Raw genomic sequence first — 23529 nt, forward strand, 5'->3', positions numbered from 1 at the left:
GGCGGTGGGAATAACAGGTCCTTCGTGTACATTTACTTCATTAATCCTCTCCGCCCCGAGCAGGTGGGGACTGTTGCTTTCTCCAGTCCGACCCTGGGGCCCAGGAGAAAGACTGAGCACTTTGGCTTATCTGACCCTTAAAGCCAGGCTGTGCCAAAAGATTCCCACAGAACGTCCGAAGCGAGAGAAGAGATGGGATAAATACAGGTTTCTGTAATCAGCTTTATTCATATAGAGAGACGCTGTTTACAGCTTTCACTAGTGCCAGGGAAATGTCAACAAGGTAACTGGCGTCTTACAAATGTCTGTAAGTACGGCACTTTGCTACTCATCTTTGGAGTTTATAAAAATCAGAAATGTTCTGCAACGTGACAATGGAACTTAAAGTATAACAGCGACAGCTACCATCTGCTGGATGCTGGCTTTCATTTGGGAAAAGGGGAGGAAAAAAAAAGTACTTTAAAATATTCTTTTGAATAAAAGGGGTTAGGAAGTGGCCACCTCTGCGTGTCTGAGCCTCGCAACACTTGCGCAAGTGACCGTCCTCCCCTCCCGTCGGCACGGGCCAGCCTTGGCCGTGGATTACCGCGCCAGTCCGACCAGTTGCAAAATGAAAAGGAAAAGGTTGATTATGTCCAAGTAGATGTTGAGAGCGGCGAACACGTACTCTTCAGGGTCCAGGTTCGAGTGATGGTGTTTCCCTCCCACCATCAGCTGCACATCCATCACCAAGTACTTAAAGAAGAGAGAGAGAAATTAGCTACTTCAGTTGTTCATTTCTATCAGATGACTGTCCTGAGCCATCTGGAAAAATTATTTTAGCATCAGTACATATATTGCAGAAAGCCCACTTGGGGCTCTGTATGTTGTTATTACAGCCTCAAACGTCCCGGGTTCCCACGCTTGTGCTCCATCGACTCAAGCAAGGCCTTTGTCCCGAAGCTGGCGGGGCCTGTGCTTTCCGGGCCCAGAAGCCTCTTGCCTTGAGCCAACCAGTGTGGGCACTTTGGACACTGCGATAAACTACAAAATGCCCTGTGTTTGCCATGTCCCCACATGTTCTCACTGAACGAAGAGTGAAAATTAAATGGTTCCCCAACATTGAGATTCACACGCAGCAGTAAATCTGAATTCCTGGAGCTTTATGATGATGCCAGTGTTTCCAAAATAGAATGAGGGGAGATCACGTGAGGGAGCGGAGTGGCAGGGGAGGGGGTCGGACCGAGGCTGGGGGGCGGCAAAGCAGGAGCCTCGCCTGGACAGCTGAGTCCCTCCCCCCCCCCGCGTGACTCGGGAAACTCGGGGGAAGGTTTGCACCTCTGCCGTGTGATCCAGCAGCCACACTCCTTGGCATTTACCCAAAGGAGCTGAGAGCATGTTCACACAAAAACCTGCCCGTGAATGTCTAGAGCAGCTTCGCGCTAAATGGCCCAAACTCGGGGGCACCAACGCGTCCTGCAGTGGGAGGGATCCACGGACCGCGGTGCTTCCGGGCCACGGAGAGACGCGGGAGCCCTCGACGCCCATTCCCGAGCGAGGGGAGCCAGCCCGCGGCGGCCGCAGACGGCACGACGGCGACCGCATTACCTTGTGGAAAAAAACCTTGGGAGCAGTGACGAGGGGAGCGGCCGCCGGGGGCCGGGGCGGGGCGGGGCGGGGGGCCAGCCGGCAGAGCGCGGGGCGCCAGCCCGAGGCCGAGGGTGGCGCCCCGCGCCCGTGCCTCCTCTGTGCCAGGGGGAGAGGGGACTTACAAGCGAGAAGAGCACGGTTCCGAGGCCAGCGTACAGTAGATGCAGCCACTGCGGGAGGAAAGGAAACGGCTGCATGTTAAGAACAAGACGCGAAGTGACCAAAGGGCGCCCGTAGGGCGCTGCTTCGATGGGACCCAGTCTTAAGAAAGTCCCATCTGTTTGAACAGGATCAGTCAACAGCGTCCACCCGATTCCACTCAGCAAGCGCCTGGGAGCCAGCCTGGCGTGCGCCAAGTAAGGCTCGCGAAGCTGGTGCGTGGGTCGGACACGGAGCCCTTCCCGAGGCCTGCGCCCCTCAGCGCCCGGACCACGTGGCGCTCCCGCAGCCGCTGGGGGGCGCAGGGACCCGCTCCAGCAGCAGCCGGTCCGGTCGCACCCGCCAGGACCCGCCAGGCCCAGGCCGGCGAGCGCCGTGCTCGGGGCGGAGGGCCCAGCGGCAGAGGCTGTTGCCTCACTAGCCGGTGCTGCAGCTGTTCCTGTGCCACTCCGCCCAAGGGAGGAAGGTGCCCTTCCCATGCCCGTGAATCCTGGCTCCTCTGGAAGCTCCGCGAGATTGCCCTGGGTCTCTGCCCCGAGCTAGCCTGAGCAGTATCTGCCTGCTCCTTGCAACCAAAACAGCCCTGGTCGCAGCAGGAGACTGGTCTAGATGCCGAAGGGCTGGCTCTGGCCGGGGAGGGGATGGGGGCGTGGCGTGTAACATCTGAGAAAAGCAGCTCCTCCGCTCTTCAGGACAGGCGAGCGGGCCCTGGCAGGAGGGGCAGAGTGCTCCGCTCCCGGGAAGGGCCTTGGTGGAGGAGGGGCCCTGGGGTCAGTGGCGGCGAGGCGCAGCGTTTCCTGACCGAGCCAACGGCCAGCAAGCGTCTGGGTGCCGGGATGTGAAGGGTTTAAAGCTGCCAGTCAGACAAGCGCGCGAACTTAGGACAAGGCCCCGTCAAAGTCTTGCACTTACACGTAGGTGTAAGGTTAAATATGCTGGATATTTGTGAAAGGAATTTTATATTTTAATCTTTTTATGTATTGATTAGAGAGAGAGAGAGAAACATGGATTTGTTGTCCCGCTTATTTATGCATTCACTGGTTGGTACGTGCCCTGACCTGGGGGTCAGATCTGCAACCTTGGGTCATATCGGGACAACGCTCTAACCAACTGCACTGCCCGGCCAGGGTGTGAAAGGGAATTTAGAATGGGAAGTAGGGTTCATCTATCTAGTAGGAGACAGTTTTCTTAACTGCATCTATTGTAAAGGCCTATGCAACCCACCTAATAAATATTTGTATTATTACTACCAATGTCTGTGCTACCATCAACAATAATAAGTGGAGCACTCTGGCCTTTTAAGGTATATCCTTGTTATGTCTTTGACTTTGTCTCTAAAATACAGATGCTACCTCCAAAGCTAGAAGCCTATATAGTCATTCATAAAGCTAAACCCACTCAGGCAGAACCGTTGGTTATATTTCTGAAATCGTTGAAATAAGGAGCCTCCTCTAGGCTGCTGTTGGAAAAGTCCTAACAAGCCCATCTCTCCACTCCCATAACTTCAAACAAGCAGCAACCAGGGAGTCGGATGTACCCTGTGGGTGGGTTCACCCCGAGCCCCTCTTAGCGCAGGACAGCTGGAGTCGAGGTCAGGGGCTCCAGCCGCATGCCCCAGGCCTCCTGTCCGTGGCACCTCCAACCGCACCACGCCAGGGGGCCACTAGGACCTGCCTCACAGACCTGCAGCTACTGGGAGGGCGTGTCACCAACACAGGCCCGCTGCAGTTTGCTCCTGGGCCACGCTTCCACTTCCCTCATTGGTGGGAACAGCAGGGCCCTTCCTGGGAGACACGGGACCACTGCGCTGTGATGGTCAACTTCAGCTCCAGACATTCCTGGTGGCCTTGCTGAGCCTTCCGCAGGCTGGAATGCTCCCACCGACCCCCGTCCCTGCCCTTCACTTGGGGTCACGTTTGCCGTCGTGGTCCGACAGCTCTTCCAGCCTCCATCAGCTCCCCCACCCCTCTTCTCTTGCAGAAATTTCTCCCACAAAGGTCCTCCCATTCCCCTCTCAGTGTCTGCTTCTGAGAAGGTCCATTGTGACCCCACCAGCACTTCACCCCCGATTCCTAGCCGTTCCCGGAGATTTCGGGGTGCGAGCCCCACTTACATATGACTGTATGAAGAGTAAGAGGATCCCATAGAGAAGAAGCACAATGAGTGAGACGAAGAGCACTCCGTTTAGCAGGGTGAAGTCCAGCTGAGGAAACACAACACAAGGCCCAGCTCAACACTGTCTGCACAGAGTTCCAGGGTGTTTCGAGGTGCGCCTAATACCCCACAGGCAGAAACTCGCCCATTTGCCAATAATTTCCCCAGGCCAGTTCCAAGAACCGTGGAAAGCCATCAGCCCCAACGCCTGAAGACAGGACATAAAAAGTGCCGTATGGCCTGGGACTTGCTGCTGGCGGAGAAGAGGGCAGGACTGTGGATGAAATAATAGGCACCCCAAGGTGATATTGTTGGAACCGGGTAGTGGGTACATGGGGGTTCATTAAACTACCCTAGTTCTGTACTTATATAAAATTCTCCTTAATAAAAAGATACAGTGAATGAGTGGGATGTACATAATTATCATAATTACTCATATTTTAAAAGTGTGTGCATAGAATACGTTAATGAAATAAAACAAACCAAGAGGTTTACTGAGTACATTTTTCACATTTGTGTGCATAACTTTGAATAAAAAATATATATACTAAGCTTTCAAAAATTACTATTAATGATAATTTTGTAATTTTGAAGTTTATGAATATGCTTTTTGGTTTTGCCTTTATAAATCAGTGACCAAATCAGCCCGGTGGGGAGGGGGGTGGCGGAGGGATTAAGATTTTTTTAAAGAAAGGAGAATATTCATCCTCTGGCCTGAAAAACTGGGGATTATACAACAAAAGAGGATCCTTGAATCCAAGACATTTTCTTGCAAGAGCTTTTTCCTAGCTCCGCTGTTTCTGCCCTCCCTACCCTAACACACCAAGGAGTGTAACTGGAGTCCTGCATCACCCAGCAGCAGCAGCACCACCTGGGAAACGCAGATTGCTGGGTCCCCCCAGCCCTTCAAGTCCAGGGGTGGAGCCAGCAGTCTGTGGCTTAACAGGCTTTCCAGGTGATTCTGAGGCTGCCCAAAGCTCGTCCACGGCTGTGCTGCCAACACGTGTGGCTACCGAGCACTCGGAACGCGGCTCGTCCAACTTGAGATGTGCTATCGGTATAAAATACACACTGGATTTGAATTTTAATTCAAAAAAAGAATGTAAACTGGCTCGTTAATATTTTTGTCATGTCAGTTGCTTGTTGAAATGATAATGCTTTGCATATATTGGGTGGAATATTAAAATTCACTTCACCTATTTCTTTTTTTTCAGTGTGGTTCCTGGGAAAGCCAGAGGCTGGGAGAGGGGCCCTGGAGGTGAGTCCCGGGGGTCAGCAGAGAGGAGAGTGGGGGGAGGAGAGGGGCAGGAGGGGCAGAGGAGCACGTCCACACACTCCCGTGTGACAGAAACCCGTTCTAATAATACGTACTTTTGTCTGAAGGGCAAATAAAGTGAGCGATAACGTCACCAGAGCGGTTGCTGCCGTGGCCCATAACACCTCCTCAGCGTTATAGAAGCTAGAACCAGAGACTGGATTACTCTTCACGGACAACCGATGATTGTTCACATGCAAAGCACACGCACAGAAGAAAATGTGTATCAAAGACTTACACTGCTACGGCTCCTAGCAGAAGACCTTGAAGAACTGTCTAAAAACAAAATGCACAGTCAGAAGCTTGATTCCTGAAGCCCAGCACCGGAGGAGATGGCTGGACTGTGTGTGTGTTTGTGCGTGTGTGTGCACGCGTGTGTGCGTGCGCGTGCGTGTGTTGGCAGGGTCTAGGGAGCAAGTGGGAATTCGCACAACCCTAGCGCACAAGCTACAGGGCAAATGATTATTAAAAACATTAAACAGTACAACTAAACATTTCCTTAACATTCTCCCTAAGACTAACAAGACAAAATTCTTTTATTAGTAAAAATGTTTTAGGACACAATAGCCACTTTCAGTATATTTAGTGAATTAAACGTGTATTGATTAGGAATGTGGACAGCAACTTAAAGGGTTCATCTGTAGCCCACGTCATCGTTCATGGGACGGGGCGTCCACACGGAAACATTGTACCGGAGCAGGATGTGCTGCGCCTGCTGTGGCTCCACCAAGGGCTTCAGCGCCGGCCTTTCCCAGGTGCGGGGTGAGAATGAAATGCTCCTGGAGCCTCAGAGGCGGGAGGAAGAGTGAGACCCGCTGGGTAGGAGGGGCGGGTGGACGGCACTCGGCACAGAGCACGAGCCGCACCTGCAGGCGCCCACCCGGGGCTGGAGGAGAGCTGCCCGGGGCTGCCTCAGGCCGCAGGCTCCCAGGGCCAGCAGGGGCCAGGGGTGGGCAGCCACCAGGAGGATGTGCCCGCGGGCAGCCAGGCTCCAGGTCGGCGGGCAGGCCCGTGAGAGCTGCAATGAGCAGGGAGCAGCTGGGGGCCTGGGGACATACCCTAGCGGGCGGGACGCTCCATCAGAGGTGAATCCAGACACTGCTGACCCGCCAGAGCCAGAAAAGAATCAACCCTCCAGTCACGGGGAATGAAAATGAGGACACATCCTAACGGCAGTGCCAGGACTGGTGGGAGGTGGGCCTACGAGGCTCAGGATGAGAGCCTGGAAAGCCCCCGGCTCCTGACAGCCCTGGATTGCCTCTCCGTGTCCCAACCCGGTGAGTAAGGGCCTGCTTTGTTCAATGTACCAAGTAGGCTGTCTTTATTTCCGTTATAGGTTAAAAGAAAAAGTGTATCCCCCTGGCCGGGTGGCTCAGTTGGTTGGAGCGCCGTCCCTACACCAGAAGTTTGCGGGTGGGATTTCCAGTCGGGGCGCAGATATGGGAGGCAGCCGATGGGTGTTTCTCTCACATCTCTCTCTTGCTCGCTCTGCCTCTTTCTTTCCCTCTCCCTCTAAAATCAATAAACAGATCCTCGGGTGAGGATTTAAATATATATAATCATGTGTACGTGGAATAGATACACTTTTCAAAAAATTCTAACCCGAGAATATGTGTTTTTTTAATTTTTACTTTTATTTATTTTTATTTTAGAGAGAGAAACATCAATCAGTTGCCTCCTCCGCATGCCCTCACTGGAAATTGAACCCGCAACCTTTTGGTGTACAAGAGAATGCTCCAACCAACAGAGCCACCTGGCCAGGGCGTACGTGATATTTTAATGTGTTTGCTTCTGCCCTCCCTCTCAAGGTTATTTTCTTCTACTTGCTCAATTGTTCCACACTTCTCCATCTTCAGGAGCATGTGGAGGAAGTCTGTGTGTGTGAGAGGGAGAGAGGGGGGAGGGAGGGGTGGGGGAAGGAGAGGAATGATTTCAAGCTGGAGCCCCAAGAACAGACAGTGAGTAAAAAGAGGCCTTGGAAGGCAAACCTGCTGATGGCCTCGAGAGCTCAGAGCACCGGCTCAAGGGGCCACAGCTCCATGGGACAGAAGCAGTCTTCAGGGTGGAAGTGTTTTCCTTTTTCCCTCAAGTCCTTTACTGAAATGGTTTTCTCCATATATTTCCTAACACTTGGGCAAGACATAAAGTCTGGAAAATATAACTAATTCTTACCCTTCAACAATATCTCTTCTCTTAAGCTTTACCTGCTTTGGGATAAATGGCAAAACCTCAGAGACGAGAGCTTCTTTTAAGACCTGTAGCTTTGATCTCTTCTTGTAATAATAATAATAAAATTAAAACCACAGAAATTTTTAAAATAAAAAATTCAAAAATTTCTGGGAAAATACCCCCCTCCCGGCCCCAGCCCCATCGCTTCTGCTCCAGGATTCTCAGCATCTTTCTGTTTGGCTTTTAGCCCCCACCCCCTTTCCGGAGTGTGGCTCCTGCAGGAACTCGGAGACCCAACTTGCTCACCTGGTCAGTGAGCAGGGTATCCACGCCAGCTAAGAAAGTGCCCAAATACGGGCATCAGAGAGCCAGTCTTCTCCAGCCTCGGGAAGAAGCTGTTCTCTTTGACATAGAAATCCCACTGGACCCTCTCTCTGCAGGGTAGGGACGTCTCACCGTTGGCCATGTGTCCTTGCTCACTCTGACCACCAGGAGGCGCAGCTCCAAACCTAGGCTCACGGGTGCGTAGGACTATGCCTTTTGTGCACTAACCTAACCACTGGATTTATTTTTCTACCCTTATTTTTTTCATCATATTTTTCTACCAATTTATCTTTTTTTTTTTTTAATTTACCGAAGTCATACTTCATTGGATGAGTAACTGGAAATAAATTTGTCATTAACTTTGTGAAAATTTTGCTCGTTTCTAATGATCCCCACCAATTTATCTTCATTTATACTGTGGGTATTTTTATAAGCTACTTCAAATCTGATATGGAACCAGATGAAGAACAAATCAATTAGTAAATAAATCTTCACATTGGAGGGTGGTCAACAGTGCTTGGGAGGAAACCCCAACTGTCCCAGAAAGAATCACTTCTCAACATATTGGGTCACACTGAGACTGTTCTGGATTTTTCAAGAGAGCAAATGCTTACAAACGCTTATCAGTGAGTTTCAGAGAGATCACTGCCTAGGGAGGCGAGAGGTCTGGCCTGACTGGGAAGCAGAAAGAAGAGTCAGGGAAATAGGGAGCGATGCTTTGATGCTACTGAGTCCCCGAGGAGCCCTGTGATCTCCCCTGGGGTGGGATGGGGTAAAATGATAGAAATTCAGATTTTACTTAGGTTTTAAAAAATCTAGGAGCTCCAGGTACCTGGTGAGCACCTAGAGTCCCCATGGGCAGCACAGAAAGGGCTGGTGGCAAGAAAAGGAGCCACACAGGTTTCTGTGACCCAGAGCAGCACTGAGCCACAGAGAAAGGGCCCGTGTGGTGAGGCCTGGTGAGTGGAAGCCCCACAAGGAGGCGCTGGTGAAACAAGAACCAGACTATGGATAAAGGAGAAGAGCCAGGACCAGAAGCTCTAGGCCCCCAACTCTCCAGAACTGGAAAAGCCCCCCCTGGACTGAAAAGCAAGGTGGGGAAATAGGGAGAACCCAAGCTGAGATGGTTTCTGCTCCCAGTGAGACTTGAAATAGAAATACGATACATTTTACAAATATAAAGATAATTCTATTTCTTACAAGTTTGTGAACTAAATGTGGAAACTACTCTCCATAACAAAGTGTGTTTGTTGTGCCTCACGAGAGTCCAGGGGCGGTGAAATGCAGCCCAGAGGGGGGAGCAGGTTCCCCATGTGGCCTCCAAGAGCAGTAGCCCAGGGTCATTGAGACTGGAATCCAGCCAAGAGAATGTCTCACAAATAATTTCCGTCTGTATGATGCACAGGAAGGTTTTCCACAATGCAAGGAATGAATTTAATATTATGACAAAAATATATTTCAGAGGTGAGCTGCGACAGGTGGTAACAAGGTTTACTTACAAATAATCCCAGGAGGATGTAATTGGCAGGCACCTGACGGCGGAGGTTCCCACAGCAAGCGAGTACAATAAGCACAACGAAAAACGCTGGGCTGGGGGTAATTTAAAACCATGTGTCACTTGCTTCCAATAATTATATCGTGTGATATAGGTAGAGATTATAGGTATCACTATATGATAATATCTGACAATAAGTATTATAAAGTAAACAAAAATGTGGATTATCTCCTTTACCTCTTTTTTTTTTTTTAATTTTCAAAACTAGCTTTTCTCATTGTCATCTACAGACAGCTTGTAGGCTCATTTTTTAAAAAATTTTATTTTGAAATAATTGTGGATTCACAGGAAGTTGCAGAGGGACAGAGAAGTTCTGGGTACCCTTTACTTAGTTTCCCTTAATAGTTACATCTTACATTATTTATAGGATAATACTAACACCCAAACCAGTAATTTGATATTGGTACAGTGTGGCTATGTAGCACTATATCATAGAACTATGGCAGAAATCTATGTGAAGATACGTGTAACCAGCACTATAATCAAGGTGTGAAACTATCCCATCAATAAAACATCAACAAAGACCTCCCTGTTCCATCCCTTTATGGTACACACACACACACACACACACACACACACACCCCTAACCCCTGGAAACCACTAATTTGCTTGTTTCCCATCTCCATAATTTTGTCATTTCAAGGATGTTGTATCTTTGAGGGGGCGTGGAGGCTGAGGAGGGTATGGGGGGGATCAAAGGTGATGGGGGGAAAATAGCTATAAAAAAAGAATGTTATATCTTTACTTAATTTTTAATGAAGAACCTCGAACCTCGATCAATAGCTAGTAGAAAACCCACCTTTTACTGAACCCAGTAATACTTACAAGATTGCATAGGTGAACCAGGCATTCTTGCGCACCCAAGTTCTTAAATCTGTCCTGGTTTAAAAAAAAATCAATAGTTTTACTCAGTAAGTAGTTAACTTTGCGAATGAATGGAATACTTAAATAGAAGTAAAACCTTCTCCGGGGAAGGGGGAGCTAGACGATGGACGGTGGCAGCGGCGGGCCCTCGGTGCTTCCCTAGCGTCGGTAAGGGCGACTTACCAGAAAACAAACACGCTGACAATCGCCCCGGTGACCATCAGCTGAGCTGACAGGAGGAGGAACACTTTCACGATGAAAGCTGAGGAGACAGAAACGTTATCTTCGTGACATAGTATTCGAAAAGGAAAATATAAAAGTAATTGCCTATTTTTGATCGTTAACAAAAATACGTTTCCTCTGACTTTTTGAGGATGGGAAAGGGAGCGCTAGTGCTGAGTCAGCCAACTGAATGCGCAGCTCCTGGGAAAGAGCCTGGGCTGCCCCAGGGGCTTTGTCGGAGGCCTGAGGGTTTGGCCACGGAAGCCCCAAGATTTTAAAAGACGAACTCAGGAACTTAGCCCCTTCTGATGTACATCCTTCCTCTTAGGCCTCAAAGTGATCTGAGAGTCACAGGATGTCGCAGACCCATTGTGGGGGTCCAGCCACATCCTTGGGCAGGATGGAGACCAGAGAACCTCAGGGACGGCTGGTAGAGTGGGCGTTTGCCTCTTGGGCTTGGGCCTGGCCTTGGGCTTGGGCTGCAGGGAGTCTGCAGAGCTTTTCCACCACTTTTCTCTCCCACCGCCTGCCTTTAGCGGCTCCCTTCCCTTCTACCTGTGCGAAGACCACAGAGGTATGACCTGATCAATCATGAGCAAGAGCAAGGGGTTCCAGTGACCAGCATCCCCAGGCTGAGTGCAGAGGCATCTCTTTTGCTTACTCCCTACTGCACAGGTTTTCCTGGGGCCTCTGACTGTGGCTTTATGCCTATTTTAAAAGGAAAAAAAGAAATGCTCTTAAAGTTGACTTAGAAGGTCACAACAGTGTCCTTTTGCTGGGTGGTTTCTGTGCATAGGACATGTGACAACGTAGAAATGGGCCTGCGCAATCGTAATGAAAATAGCAGAATATATATACCCAAATGTGTGCTGCCTACATTAAAATACTCATTCAGTTAACATTAATTTCACCTCTATGTATCAGGGACTGTAAGGGAATAAATATTAAATGTGGCCCGGCCTCATAAATAAATTCCATAGATAAATGGAATATAGCTGAAAATCCAGAAATAATTTCTTACATTTGTGGTGAATTGATTTTGAACAAATGTGCCAGAACAATTCAATGAAGAATAAATAGTCTTTTCAACAAATGGCACTGGGACAACTGGACATACACATACCAAAGGATGAGTTTGCACCCCTTCCTCATGTAATACACAAAATCTATCAGTTACAAATGGACTATAGATAGGAACATAGTAAAACTCTTAGAAGGAAGCATGGGTGTAAATCTCTGTACGCATGGGTTAGGCAATGGCTTTTAAAGACTTGGCACCTAAAACACAAGCAAAGAGAGAAATAAACAGATAAACTGTGTTGCATCAACAGTAAAAGCTTTGTGCTTCCAATGATACCACGAAGAAAGCAAAAGGAAACCCAGAATATGGGGGAAAAAAAAACATTTGCAAATCATATCTTTGGTAAGGGACATATCTAGAATACATAAAGAATTGCAATTCAGTAACAAGAAGACAAATAACAACTTAAAAAGGGCAAAGCTTGTGTGGCTAGTGCCCTCCCACATTGATGCCGGCTTGTCCACATGAAAAGTTGGCATGTGGAATACAAGCAGAGGCTTGGTAAATGGCTCACACGCTGGGGCTTGTCCTCCTGGTAGACTTCTTCCTGGGACCCAGCTGCCATGTGATGAGAAGCTCAAGTCGCAAGAAGAGATCCACAGAACCAGCACCAACTACCAGCCGTGTCAGAGAGTCTTAATGGCCATTGTAGCTTCAGCCACCATCTCATTAAAACTGCATAGGAGCCTCCAATCGCAACCAGCACAAGAACTGCCCAACAACCGAGCCCAGGCAACCCACAGAATGATGAGAGCTAGTAAAATGACTGTAGTTTTTATAAAATATATCTTTATTGATTTCAGAGAGAGGAAGGGAGAGGGAGAGGGGGAGAGAGAGAAACATCAATGATGAGTCATTGATCGGCTGCCTCCTGCACGTCCCCTACTGGAGATTGAGCCTGCAACCCAGGCATACGCCCTGACTGGGAATCAAACTGTAATCTCCTGGATCCTGGGTAAACCCTCAACCGCTGAGCCATGCCGGAGGGGTGATTGTTTTTTCTTAAAGTGGGTAAAGGATTTGAATAGACATTTCTGCAATGGCCAATAAGCATGTGAAAAGGTGTTCAACATCAGTTAGTCATGAGGAAAATACAAATCAAAACTGCAATGAGCAATCCCTTCACACACACTAGAATGACTATAATAAAAAGACAGACAATAACAAATGTTGATGAGAATGCAGGGAAACAGAATTACTGCTCATACACTGCTGGTTGGAATGTAAAAAGGTACAGACTCTTTGAAAAACTTGGGTACTTCTTCATAATATTAAACATAAAGTTACCATACAGCTCAGCAATTCCTACCCAAGAGAAATGAAGGCATATGTCTACACAAAAACTTATATATGAATGTTGATCACAGCATTATTCATAATAGCCAAAAAGTGGAAACAACCTAAATGTCTGTCAACTAAGAAACAGATAAACAAAATGAGTTCTCTCCAGACAAGGGAATATTATACAGCCATAAAGAAGGAATGAAGTACTGACACATGCAACATGGGCAAACCTTGAAAACATTATGCTAAGTGAAAGAAGGCAGTCACAAGTGGCCACATAGTATATGATTCCAGTTACATGAACTGTCTAGGCTAGGCAAATCCATAGGGACAGGCGATAGCTAAGTGGTTGGCGGAGACCGCGGGGAGGAAAGGATGGGGAGTGACTGCTAATGGATGTGGGTTTCTTCTTGTTGCAATGGTTGCAAAACTCTGTAAATATACTAAAAGTAATTGAATTGTACACTTAAAAAGGGTGAAATTGACCAACCAGGGTGGCTCAGCAGTTGAGCATCAACCTATGATCCAGGAGATCAAGGTTCAATTCCCGGTCAGGGCCCATGCCCGGGTTTCGGGCTCACTCCCAGCAGGGGGCGTGCAGGATGCAGCCGAATGACTCTCTCATCATTGATGTTTCTATCTCTCTCTCCCTCTCTCTGAAATCAATAAAAAAATATTTTTTAAAGAGGGGTGAGATTTATGGTATGTAAAATACATCTCCATAAAGCTTTTTCCAAAAATTGTAGCTCCCTAACCTTAATCCATTACCCTGCTATATGTTTCCTTTTTCTCCCCAGTACTTTCTTTCATCTTATTATAGGTTGTATAATTGGGGGGAGGGGGCTCTGCCCCCAGGAGAGGCGGACACAAATACTAACTCTCAGGGGTGTGGAGGCTTTACATATGCTTTCAGTCCTAGCCCCTTACGCCTCCGTTCCTCGTCCTGAAATGGCACCAGGACGACTTCATTCACAGGGCCGTAAGGACAAGATGCGGTAACCTTCCCCTTGCGCAACACCCGGCGAGAAAGCGTTGGTAGCTGTGCCAAAGGTGGCTAGTTGCTTAGGGATGTCCATTCTCCCCAATTTCCTCTCTCTCTACCCCAGATCTTGTGAAAGGTGGCAACGGACCCGACTGAAAAGCCACAGGTGGAGGTGGCCATGTGGTCCAGGTCAGGTCAATGACAAGCAATTGGAAGCTCTTGGGTGTGGTTTCCGGGAAAGCCTCTGGACAGAGGTCAGATTTGGAGGACACGCAGGGCATCTCTCCCTGAGTGGCAGCCCCTGGCGTTGTCAGGGAGGCAGACCAGCCGTGGTTTTTTGTTTTTGCCTCATGCCTTTTCCTACCGGAAGGCCAGAGCTCCAGCTGCAAGGAGGGTGAGGGCCACGTGGAGACAGCAATGGCATCCGAAGCTCGTGTCGTCTAGGCCCTGACAAGGCCTAAAGGTGGTCACGGAGACCTGTGGCATTTGCCTTGAAATTTTTACCTTTGAACTTCATAGTTCATGAAAGAAAAATACTTTTCATTTATTTAAGCCACAGTTTTTTTCGGTTTCTTTACTCACAGCTGAATATATTTCCTGTACAGACTATCTAAGGCATTGAATTAATAATCTTTAACACTGAAGCTAATATCATAGTATTACATTGTATATAAGTAGGAACATTCTACAATTGATGACTAATTCATAATTCTTAAGAAAACCCCAAGTTTTTCACTCTAATATGTTTATCGGGAATTTCTGAATGCCCTGGGCAACCTGGGGGCGGTCTATCACAGCAGCCCTACCCCATGGTTCATGGAAAAGCATGGCTGGGAAGAACGAAAAGCAAAATTCAATCTTTCTGACAATCCGCCCTGTGAAAACATTTTAAAGAGAACATCTGCTTTTCTCTCCCCAAAAGGCAATCGATTTCTTTACTCTCACCTCTGCGGATAGCCGCGTCTGAGAACGGGCTGGTGTTCACACTGCTATCATTGGGGCTGCTCTCGTCTGAAATTTGTACCACGTAGGAATCCGCTCGCTCACTGGTCTTCGAACTTGGTTTCCCTTGACTTTGCTCTGGCGCAGGTGGGGATGAAGTTTGGTAGGACTGTTTCGATTTGGTCTGGGTCTTATCACCCGCTGCTTTCCGGACCAGGTGTTGGTGATCTCCAGCACTGAGGTCTATTGGTTCCCTGACCTCCAAGTCTATTTCCCTGAAGGGGGAAGATTGTTATTGGGGTCTTTATGGTCATACCATAGCATCCTAACATTCACACGATTTCCCCTTAGGTTAACTCCCTTGGCTCAGTACTTACCGACTCAGTGTTCAATAAATACTTGCTGAATGAATGATGAATAAATACTTCTGAGATGATGCCTACAGAGTAAAACTATTTGCATCCTGTTATGAAGTTAAATGAATTCAGCAAGGAGTTCTAAGTTCCCTCTTACATGCCGAGTGCAGAGCTGCCCTCACCCCCTCGGCCCTCAGAGAGCTTACACGTTGGAAGGGAAGGTGACCAAGCAAACAGGGCCGGGACAAGCAGGGCCGGGAACCACGGAGGGTGGGGCAAGAGCCTCTAGCGAGTCTGGAAGGACGTGCAGGGAGCAGAAGAGGTTACCAGAAGCTCCCAGGAAAAGCGAGGTTTAAGTCAAGGCTGGAGATGAGTCGGAGTTAGTCAGGCGAAGAGCTGGGGAAAGGTTTTCCCGGGCAGAGGAATCAGCCTGGACCAGGACTGGAGGAAGCGGGGAAGGCAGGTTCCAGAAACTGAAAGAAGTTCCTGTGGCTGGAGCAGGGAGTTCAAAGGGAAGAGTGGCATGAGCTCAAGCAGAGGGGCAGTGGGGCAGGTCACTGACTGGCTGGCAAGCCAAGTGCATCCTGAAGGCCATGGCTGTGGTAGCCAGAACCAGGGTCCCCCAAAGATGTCCACATCCTAATCTCCGGAACCTATGAATACGTTACCTCACATGGCAAAAGGAAAGTTGCAGATGTGATTAAGTTAAGGACTTGGAGGTGGGGTAGGATCCTGGATGATCTGAGTGAGCCCAATAGAATCACAAGCGTCCTTGTGATTATGCTTCTCAGGGGGAGGCCGGGGGATCAGAGCCAGAGGAGGAGATGTGACCCCAGAGGCAGGGGGCTGAGTGATACAGCTGTTGTATGAAGATGGAGGAAGAGGCCGTGAGCCAAGAAAGGCAGGCGGCCTCTGGAAGTTGGAAAAGGCAGGAAATGCTTTCTCCCTGGAGCCTCTGGGAAGGAACGCAGCCCCCTGACACCTTGATGCTGGCACCGTGGGAATCTGATTTGGGACTTCGGATAGTAAATGAGTGTTGTTTGAAGACACTACATTTGTAGCAATTTGCTATAGCAGCGCTAAGTGACTAACGGACCAGGGACTCACTGGAGGTTTTCCAGCAGGGGGCCACAGGGATCTGACTGGAAAGATGATACTGGGCCCAGGGTCGCTAATGAGGCGGAGGATGCAAAAGTGGAAGCCGAGCGACTAGAAGTCCAGGGAAGAGACCGTGGAGGCCTTTGCCACAGTGCTTTGCGGTGGAACACAGTTCTTAGAAAACCAGTACCCAATGGACCAAAAAGGGCAAAGGAGAAGGCCCCTTTAGCCTCCTGGGGACAAGAAGACTTGGACAAGCCCTCCTGCTGGCCTCCTGTCCCACAGAGCGAGCCACGGAGGAGCCTGAGGAAAGTGCTGAGACGGCCAGGGCTTAGAGAAAACAGGGAATGTTTGGAAATAGGTCCGAACAACATACCATGATGCTCTTGGAGAGGCAGACATTTGGGCAACAAGATTTCCCTTCTCCTCAAGTTAATCTGTAAATTTTTACAAAATTCATTGGGATTTTTTTGGAAAATGTGACTCTGAAGTTCATCAGAAAGAGTAAATGTGTGAGAATCATCAAGAAAAAAGTTGAGCCCCAGTCAGTCTGGTTCGGTGGTTGGAGCGTCGGCCTGGCGACTGAAGCGCAGGTTCGATCCCCGGCCCTGGTCGGCCCGCCAGCGAGAGGCAACCGTAGATGTGTTCTTCTCACATCGATGTTTCTGTCTGTCTGTATCTCTCTCTCCCCCTTCCACTCTCCCTGAAAAGCAATGGAAAAAATATCCTCAGGCAAGGATTGAAAAAATAAGAAAAGAATGGAAAGAAAAATGGCCCTGGCCAGGTAGCTCAGTTGGTTAGAGCGTTTTCCCAATAAGCCAAGGTCGTGGGTTTGATCCCCAGTCAGGGCACATTCAAGAAGCAACCAATGAATGAACAACAAATACATGTTTCTCTCTTTCTCTCTCTTTTTCTCTCTCTCTCCTTTCCACTCTCCCTCTATCAAATCAACTTAAAAATATAGTAAAAACTTAAAAAAAAAAAAAAAAGAGAGTGTTTTACCTTAGCAGAAATCAAAATATTGTAAAGCTACATAATTAGAAGTGTGGTACTAGTGTGACAATAGATAAATGGATCCATGGGATGGAGGAGATTCAAGAAATAGACTCATGTATACATGAGAATTTAATGTTTGATAAAAATGGTACTTTATTGTCCCATGATGTTGGAAAACAAAGTTTAATCGCTATTTCACATCTTTTACAAAAATGCATTCCAGATGAATTAGAGATACTATCATAAATAGTAATAGCCATAGATAGTCTTCAAGAAAATACCAATGAATATTTGTGTAAGCCTTTGTAAAAATGATACCATAAAAGAAATGCCTGACAGGTCTGGGGTATAGGAACCCTTCAAATATCATGACAAAAAGATACCAGTAACTCTGAAGGGCAAAATTGTGAAAATAAAATTTGCAATATTTACTATACTGTAAAAAAAACCCACAACTTTTTAACGAAGAAAAGATGAGCAACTGAATAGAAAGATGATAAAAGAACATAAATGGGCAATTAATAAAGGACATGTCAATGATCAATAAACTTAGGTGACGATACCTAACTCACAAATAACCAAAGAAGTTTGAGTAGAAACAGTTTTGAAATGTTGTATTTTTTTGTTTGCATAAAAGACTAGCAAAAACTAAAAAAAAAAATAATTCTCAGAGTGGCAGGGGTGTGGCGAATGGGTGACCCAAGGTCACATTGTGACTTGCAGGCCCTGTACACATTTGCCATCATGGGTCCCCTCTCCATAAAAAATATGAAAAAGTATATTTTATAGCTGCATTGGTATATAAAATATACACTCCAATCTGGATCCATTGTATATATTATAAAGTCACTGGTATTATATTTTTTCTCCTGATTTTATTTTATTTTTATTTATTTATTTATTTATTTATTTTATATATCTTTATTGACTTCAGAGAGAAGAAAGGAGAGGGAGAGACAGAGACAGAAACATCAATGATGAGAGAGTCATTGATCAAACCCGCAACCGGGCATGTGCCCTGACCGGGAATCAAACCCCGATCGCCTGGATCCCAGGTTGACGCTCAACCCCTGAGCCACGCCCAGCTGGGCTCTCCTGATTTTAAAAGAAGTGAAAATATTTTCACGACCCCTAAAACTATCATGGGCCCTCGGCAATGTGCCTACTCTGCCCAGTGGCTAGGTCAGCCCTGAGATGACCTCGCAGGAATTGGCAGGTCTGTAAATGTTTTTGGTGAATAATTTAGACACATCTATCAAAATTCAAAATGTGCCTTACTTTAGATTCATTAGTTACATTTTTAGGAATTTATCCCATAAAAATACCCACACAAATAGGCAACCATACATATATAAAGAAGCTCATTGCATCCTTCATTGCTTGTAACTGCGGAAGATTTAAAACAGGCTACATATCCAACTTCAGGGAATGGTTACATTAATTTCGGCAAGGAAAAGGCAGGTATATACGGACTGATGGGGTATGTTCACTTCGATACACCTTAGAGTTAAAAAGTCAGATTAGAGCCCTACCAGCTTTGTTCAGTGGTTAGAGCATTGGCCCGAGGACTGGGGGGGTCCCGGGTTCGATTCCAGCCAAGGGCACGTACCTCTGTTGCAGGCTCAATCCCTGGCCCCATTCAGGGCATGTGCGGGAGGCAACCAATAGATGTGTCTCTCTCACATCAATGTTTCTCTCTCTCTCTCTCTCTCTCTTTCTCTCTCTCTCTCTCTCTCTCCCTGCCCCCCCTCCACTCTCTCTGAAAAGCGAGGATTAAACAAAACAAAACAACACAAAACAACAACAAAAGTCAGATTAGAGAATAATACTTAGTAAGGTCACATCAATGTTTTATATATATATATGCACACTTTTCCGAAGGCTGGAAAGATATACTACAAACTATCAATAGGGTTATCTCTAACAAAGCAGAGTTGAGGAATACCTCTGAATTGCATACATTTTTCTAATGAGTATTTATTATTTATATAAAAAGAAATATTTACATTTTGAAGAGAAAAGGAAATATTTCTCCTTTTTGATCAAGCCTGGAGCTCCTCTGAAGAAAGTGACCTTCACACAGAGCTGAGAAGCATTAAAAGATGCTCAGAGAGCCAAGTTGGTTTCTTCCCCAGCCATCCTGCAAATCAGAAGGGCGAGAGGCAGCAAAGTTTTCAAAGCACTGAAACCAAAACCAAGCAAACAAAAACCAAAGGCGACTGAGTTTTCCTCGTGAAACTATAGTTGGCTGGTGCCCAAATCACAAGATGAATCTTTTACCTGGTCCTCCAAACGCTTCCCCGGCTCCTAAGCCAGCGGTCACCCGAAGGACAGGCTGGGACTGAGAAACAGAGTTCCGAGCGACAGTTAGGGGAGTGGCAGTTGGGGTGTGGGGTTGTCCAGGGAACCCTGCTACCTCGGAGAGGGGCTCTGAGCAGGTCCCTTTGCCCAGCCTCATGCTGGTCAGAGTCACGGCCAACGTCCTTCGAGCTGAGTCCCAGGGAGGCTACACCTGAATCTCCAACACGGATTCCAGGGCAGGGAGTGTCCTGAAGCCTCAGCAACAAGTGTCTGGAGGGTGTGGCATCCTGCCCCCGGTGCCGTCACCTCTTTCCTTGCAGGGGGAAGATGCTCATGAAACTCAACCAGGGATTCTGAACAATTCTTTCAAATTGTAAGGCTCGTTAATGACAAAGCAGGCGTTGGCTGTCCTGGTGGACGATGAAGACCTTGGTGCCTCCCTCGGGACCGGGAGATGTCTACCCCGAGCTGCAGGCCAACGAGGAGCCGGGGAGGCCCGATTCGGGCTGTTGGTGAGAGAAGTCAGATGACGAGGTGGGGGGCAGGAGGGGGGCAGTGGGAGCAGACACTTGTCCCGAATGGAGACGATTGCTGAGAAGAGGCTCCTTGATCTATGAACCCACATATTAAACTGCTAATTAGTGCATGCCTGCTGCGTGCAAGGCAACAGAAGAAACACAAAGAAGAAAAGGCAAATGTCCTTTGCTCAGCGTGCTCATAGTGCGGTGGAGGAGACACGGGTACAAAGGGGGACCCTAAGGTAGGAGGAGGTCTGAGTGGGACCTCATGCTGGCCCCCGGGGGGAAACGGAGCAGGTCAGCAAGAACACCTGCCTTGGCTCCCTTCCCTCGCACTTCTCGCAGCTCCATAGGTCTCTTTCTCTCTGTCCAGTCCACAGTCTCTCTCTGTAGTTTGCTAACGTTAATAGGCAACTTGAGTCAATTACATTCTTGCCAAGATTTCCTGTGGGCAGGCAGGGAAGGGGTGTAATGAATGACTTGACTAGTCTGGTCAAAAGAAATGCAGCTTCCTCCTCCTGTTTTATCAGCCTCAGAGTTGGCATTGACCAGGTGTGAAAGTTTCCTACGACCTCACATGTACTAACTCAGCGAAGCCCCACATCAGCCCTGTGAGGTGTAATGACAGTAAGTAAACGGAGACCCAGTGGCACAATGCTCCTGAGGTATCCAGAACAAGTGGGCCGGGGATCCTGCACTGCCCATCTCACCAAGACGCAAAATGTGGGGAATAGTGTCTCTCTGAAACAAGCTTGTGATATATTTTATGCACCTGCTTTTTTTTTTTTTAAGAGTTAATTAATGAACCATGCACCACCTAAATCATGCAAATTGGCCTACATGCTGACCCTGATAACCCATCCCCTGTGGAACTCGGCTTTCTTTCCCTTAGTGTTAATTTAAGACCTTGGAAGGTATTTATTTCTGTCTTCACAGCTCCCTCTCCCCATCCATCTCTGCCTGCTATCCCTCTGCTGGCACCTCAGGAAGCCCTGGCCTGACCAACTATGGCTCACGGTCTTCCTGAGGCACCCAGGAGGGAGAGGAGGATTGGGTCCAAGCCTTCGCTGGCAGTGCCTTCCTGAGCTTGTCTCCTACCCATGTCGCTCACCTCCCTGCTGGGCCCTCGATTGCCTTCTCAGTCTAACAGTCCTACTTGTCCTTGCAGTGCGCTGCTCTAGGTCACTCCAGGACAGCGATTTGCAACCGCGTGCTGCAAGAATGCTTTACCATGCGACACCTGACTAGTCAGGGGCACTGGCCTCTTAGATTGTCAAATAAAAACATGACCACAGCCAACACAGCCATAGCCGTCCGGTGTAAATGAATCAAAATTATGCCTATATTTTTTGTCAGATCGGCAAAAGATACCGTTTTTGGCGTGGGGCAGAATTTTAGGAGTTTATGTGTGCCAGGAGATGAAAAGGGCTGAAAACCCCTGCTCTGGCCCATCTGCACAAGAGCTTTGTCACGCTACAGCTTTGCTGCTTGAAGGAGAAGCCCGCGTACTGACTGACATCTGCGTGCCGAGCACAGCACCTGGCCAAATCCGCACGCAGCCCTGCGGTGGGCAACGCCACCCGCACTTTGCAACGGCACCGAGCTGCGCCCGGGGGTTCAGCAGCCCGTCCCGAGCCAGGCACACGCGCCGTCCACTGGGCACCACCGCCTCCAGTGAGGGCACTCTCGGGGCCTAGAAACCGCCTCCCCTTCCTTTCCCATCTGATGCTTCCCCCTCCCTCCCGCTGCTTTTTCTCTTCCGCCTCGTTATTGTTCTGATTAATTTTAAAATGCATGCCTTTGGTGAGAAAATTTTAAACAATACAAAATAGTCCAAAATAAAAAGTGAAAGTCTCGTGTCCTCACCACCTCTGTTGCCACCAATTGTCAACAGTTTCTTGTCTAAGTGACTAAAAAAACCGCACCCGTCACATACATGTAGCTTTTAAATCTACATAAAATAATCAGACCTTTTTTTTAAATCTTCACCTGAGGATATTTTTTCCAAGAGAGTGGGAGGGAGGGGGGGGAACCACATCAATGCGAGAGAGACACGTCGAGTGCTTGCCTCCCCTCGGGCCCCACCGGGGTCAAGCCTGTAATCAAGATGCTGCCCCTTGGTCAGAACTGAACCCAGGAGACTCTAGTCCATGGGCCAGCGCTCCAACCACTGAGCAACCGGCTAAAGCTAAAGTCATCATATTCTATATACTGTTGTGTAAATTGTTTTTTCCCCCCTCTTTTCAAAAAGTTATATTAGCCCAGCCGACATGGCTCAGGGGTTGAGCATCGACCTAGGGTCCAGGAGATGGAGGTTCAATTCCCAGTCAGGGCACGTGCCCGGGTTGCAGGCTTGATTCCTGGTGGAGGGTGTGCGGGAGGCAGCCAATCAATGACCCTCTCATCATTGATGTTTCTCTCTCTCTCTCTCTCTCTCTCTCTCCCTCCCTCCCTTCCTGTCTTTGAAATCAATAAAGACATATATATTTTTAAAGTTGTATTAAAGCATAATTGACATATAACATTAATCACTTTCAGATGTACACCATAATGGTTTGGTATTTGCATAGATTGTCAGGTGAGCACATATAAGTGCAGTTAATATTCATCACCATGCATAGTTAACAAATTTTTTTTCTTGTGATGAGAACAAGATGTACTCTTTTAGCAACTTTTAAATATGCGATACAGTATTACTAACTATAGTCACCCTGCCCTTGACATCCTCTTGACTTATTTTATAAGTGGAAGCTTATACCTCTTGCCCCCTTCATCCATTTCGCCCATCCCCCACCCTGGCAACCATCAACCTGTTCTCTGTATCTAGGAGCTTGGGTTTTTTTGTTTGTGGTTTTTTTTCTTAGATTCCACATATAAGTGAGATGATTTAGTATTTGTCTTTCTCTGTCTGACTTACTTAACTTAGCATAATATCCTCAAAGTCCATCCATGTTGTCCTAAATGGCAAGATTTCCTTCTTTCTGATGGCTGAATAATATCCCATTGTGTGATAAAGAACATTTTCTTTATCCATTTATTGACTGATGAACACTTTGGTTGCTTCCACATATGGGCTATTTTAAATAATGCTGCAATGAACATGAGTGCGTACATATCTTTTCAAGTTAGTGTTTTCATTTTCTTCGGATAAACAAACACCCAGAAGTAAAACTGCTGAATCGTATGAGAGTTCTATTTTCCATTTTTTGAGGAAAGTCCGTACAGTTTTCCATAGTGGTTGCACTAATTTACATTCCCACCAACAGTGCACAAGTTTTCCTTTTATCAACATGCTCAGCTCTAAAACATATGAGGAGATATCTGACTGTGATTTTTTATTTGCATTTCCCTGATAATTAGTGATGTTGGATATCTTTTCATGTACCTGTTGGCCAGCTGTATGTCTTCTTTGGAAGATGTCTATTCAGGTCCTCTGCTCCTTTTTAAAAATCAGATTGTTCGTTTTTTTGCTATTGAGTTACATGAATTCTTTATATTTTTTGAATATTAACCCCTTACCAGATACATGATTTGCAAAATATTTTCTCCTGTTTGGTAGGTTACCTTTCCATTTTGCTGA

General features: G+C 47.5%; 1 protein-coding gene across 1 annotated transcript; it reads right to left on the bottom strand.

Annotated features, from left to right (window-relative positions):
• Window positions 1-364: 364 nt before the first annotated feature.
• TMBIM7 (transmembrane BAX inhibitor motif containing 7) lies at window positions 365-19588 on the bottom strand. Its single transcript, XM_016218794.2, has 11 exons — window positions 19411-19588; window positions 16144-16288; window positions 14684-14955; window positions 10353-10431; window positions 10131-10184; window positions 9250-9340; window positions 5496-5533; window positions 5314-5401; window positions 3902-3991; window positions 1752-1799; window positions 365-735 (listed from the first exon to the last, which is right to left on the bottom strand). The coding sequence occupies exons 1-11, from the start codon at window positions 19586-19588 to the stop codon at window positions 583-585; spliced, it is 1236 nt and encodes a 411-aa protein (XP_016074280.2). The 3' UTR covers window positions 365-582.
• Between the last annotated feature and the right edge of the window lie 3941 nt (window positions 19589-23529).

This window comes from Miniopterus natalensis, chromosome 10, assembly GCF_054644295.1.
Source record: "Miniopterus natalensis isolate mMinNat1 chromosome 10, mMinNat1.hap1, whole genome shotgun sequence".
In the NCBI taxonomy this organism is placed as follows: domain Eukaryota; kingdom Metazoa; phylum Chordata; class Mammalia; order Chiroptera; family Miniopteridae; genus Miniopterus; species Miniopterus natalensis.

Excerpts from the sequence above, each read along its gene's own strand:
- TMBIM7 (XM_016218794.2), bottom strand. The coding sequence starts at position 19,588 with ATGAGGCTGGGCAAAGGGACCTGCTCAGAGCCCCTCTCCGAGGTAGCA. Across the intron at positions 10,432-14,683 it reads AGACGCGGCTATCCGCAGAG|CTTTCATCGTGAAAGTGTTC; the intron begins GTGAGAGTAAAG and ends CTGTCTCCTCAG. Across the intron at positions 5,534-9,249 it reads ACATCCTCCTGGGATTATTT|ACAGTTCTTCAAGGTCTTCT; the intron begins GTAAGTAAACCT and ends TTTTGTTTTTAG.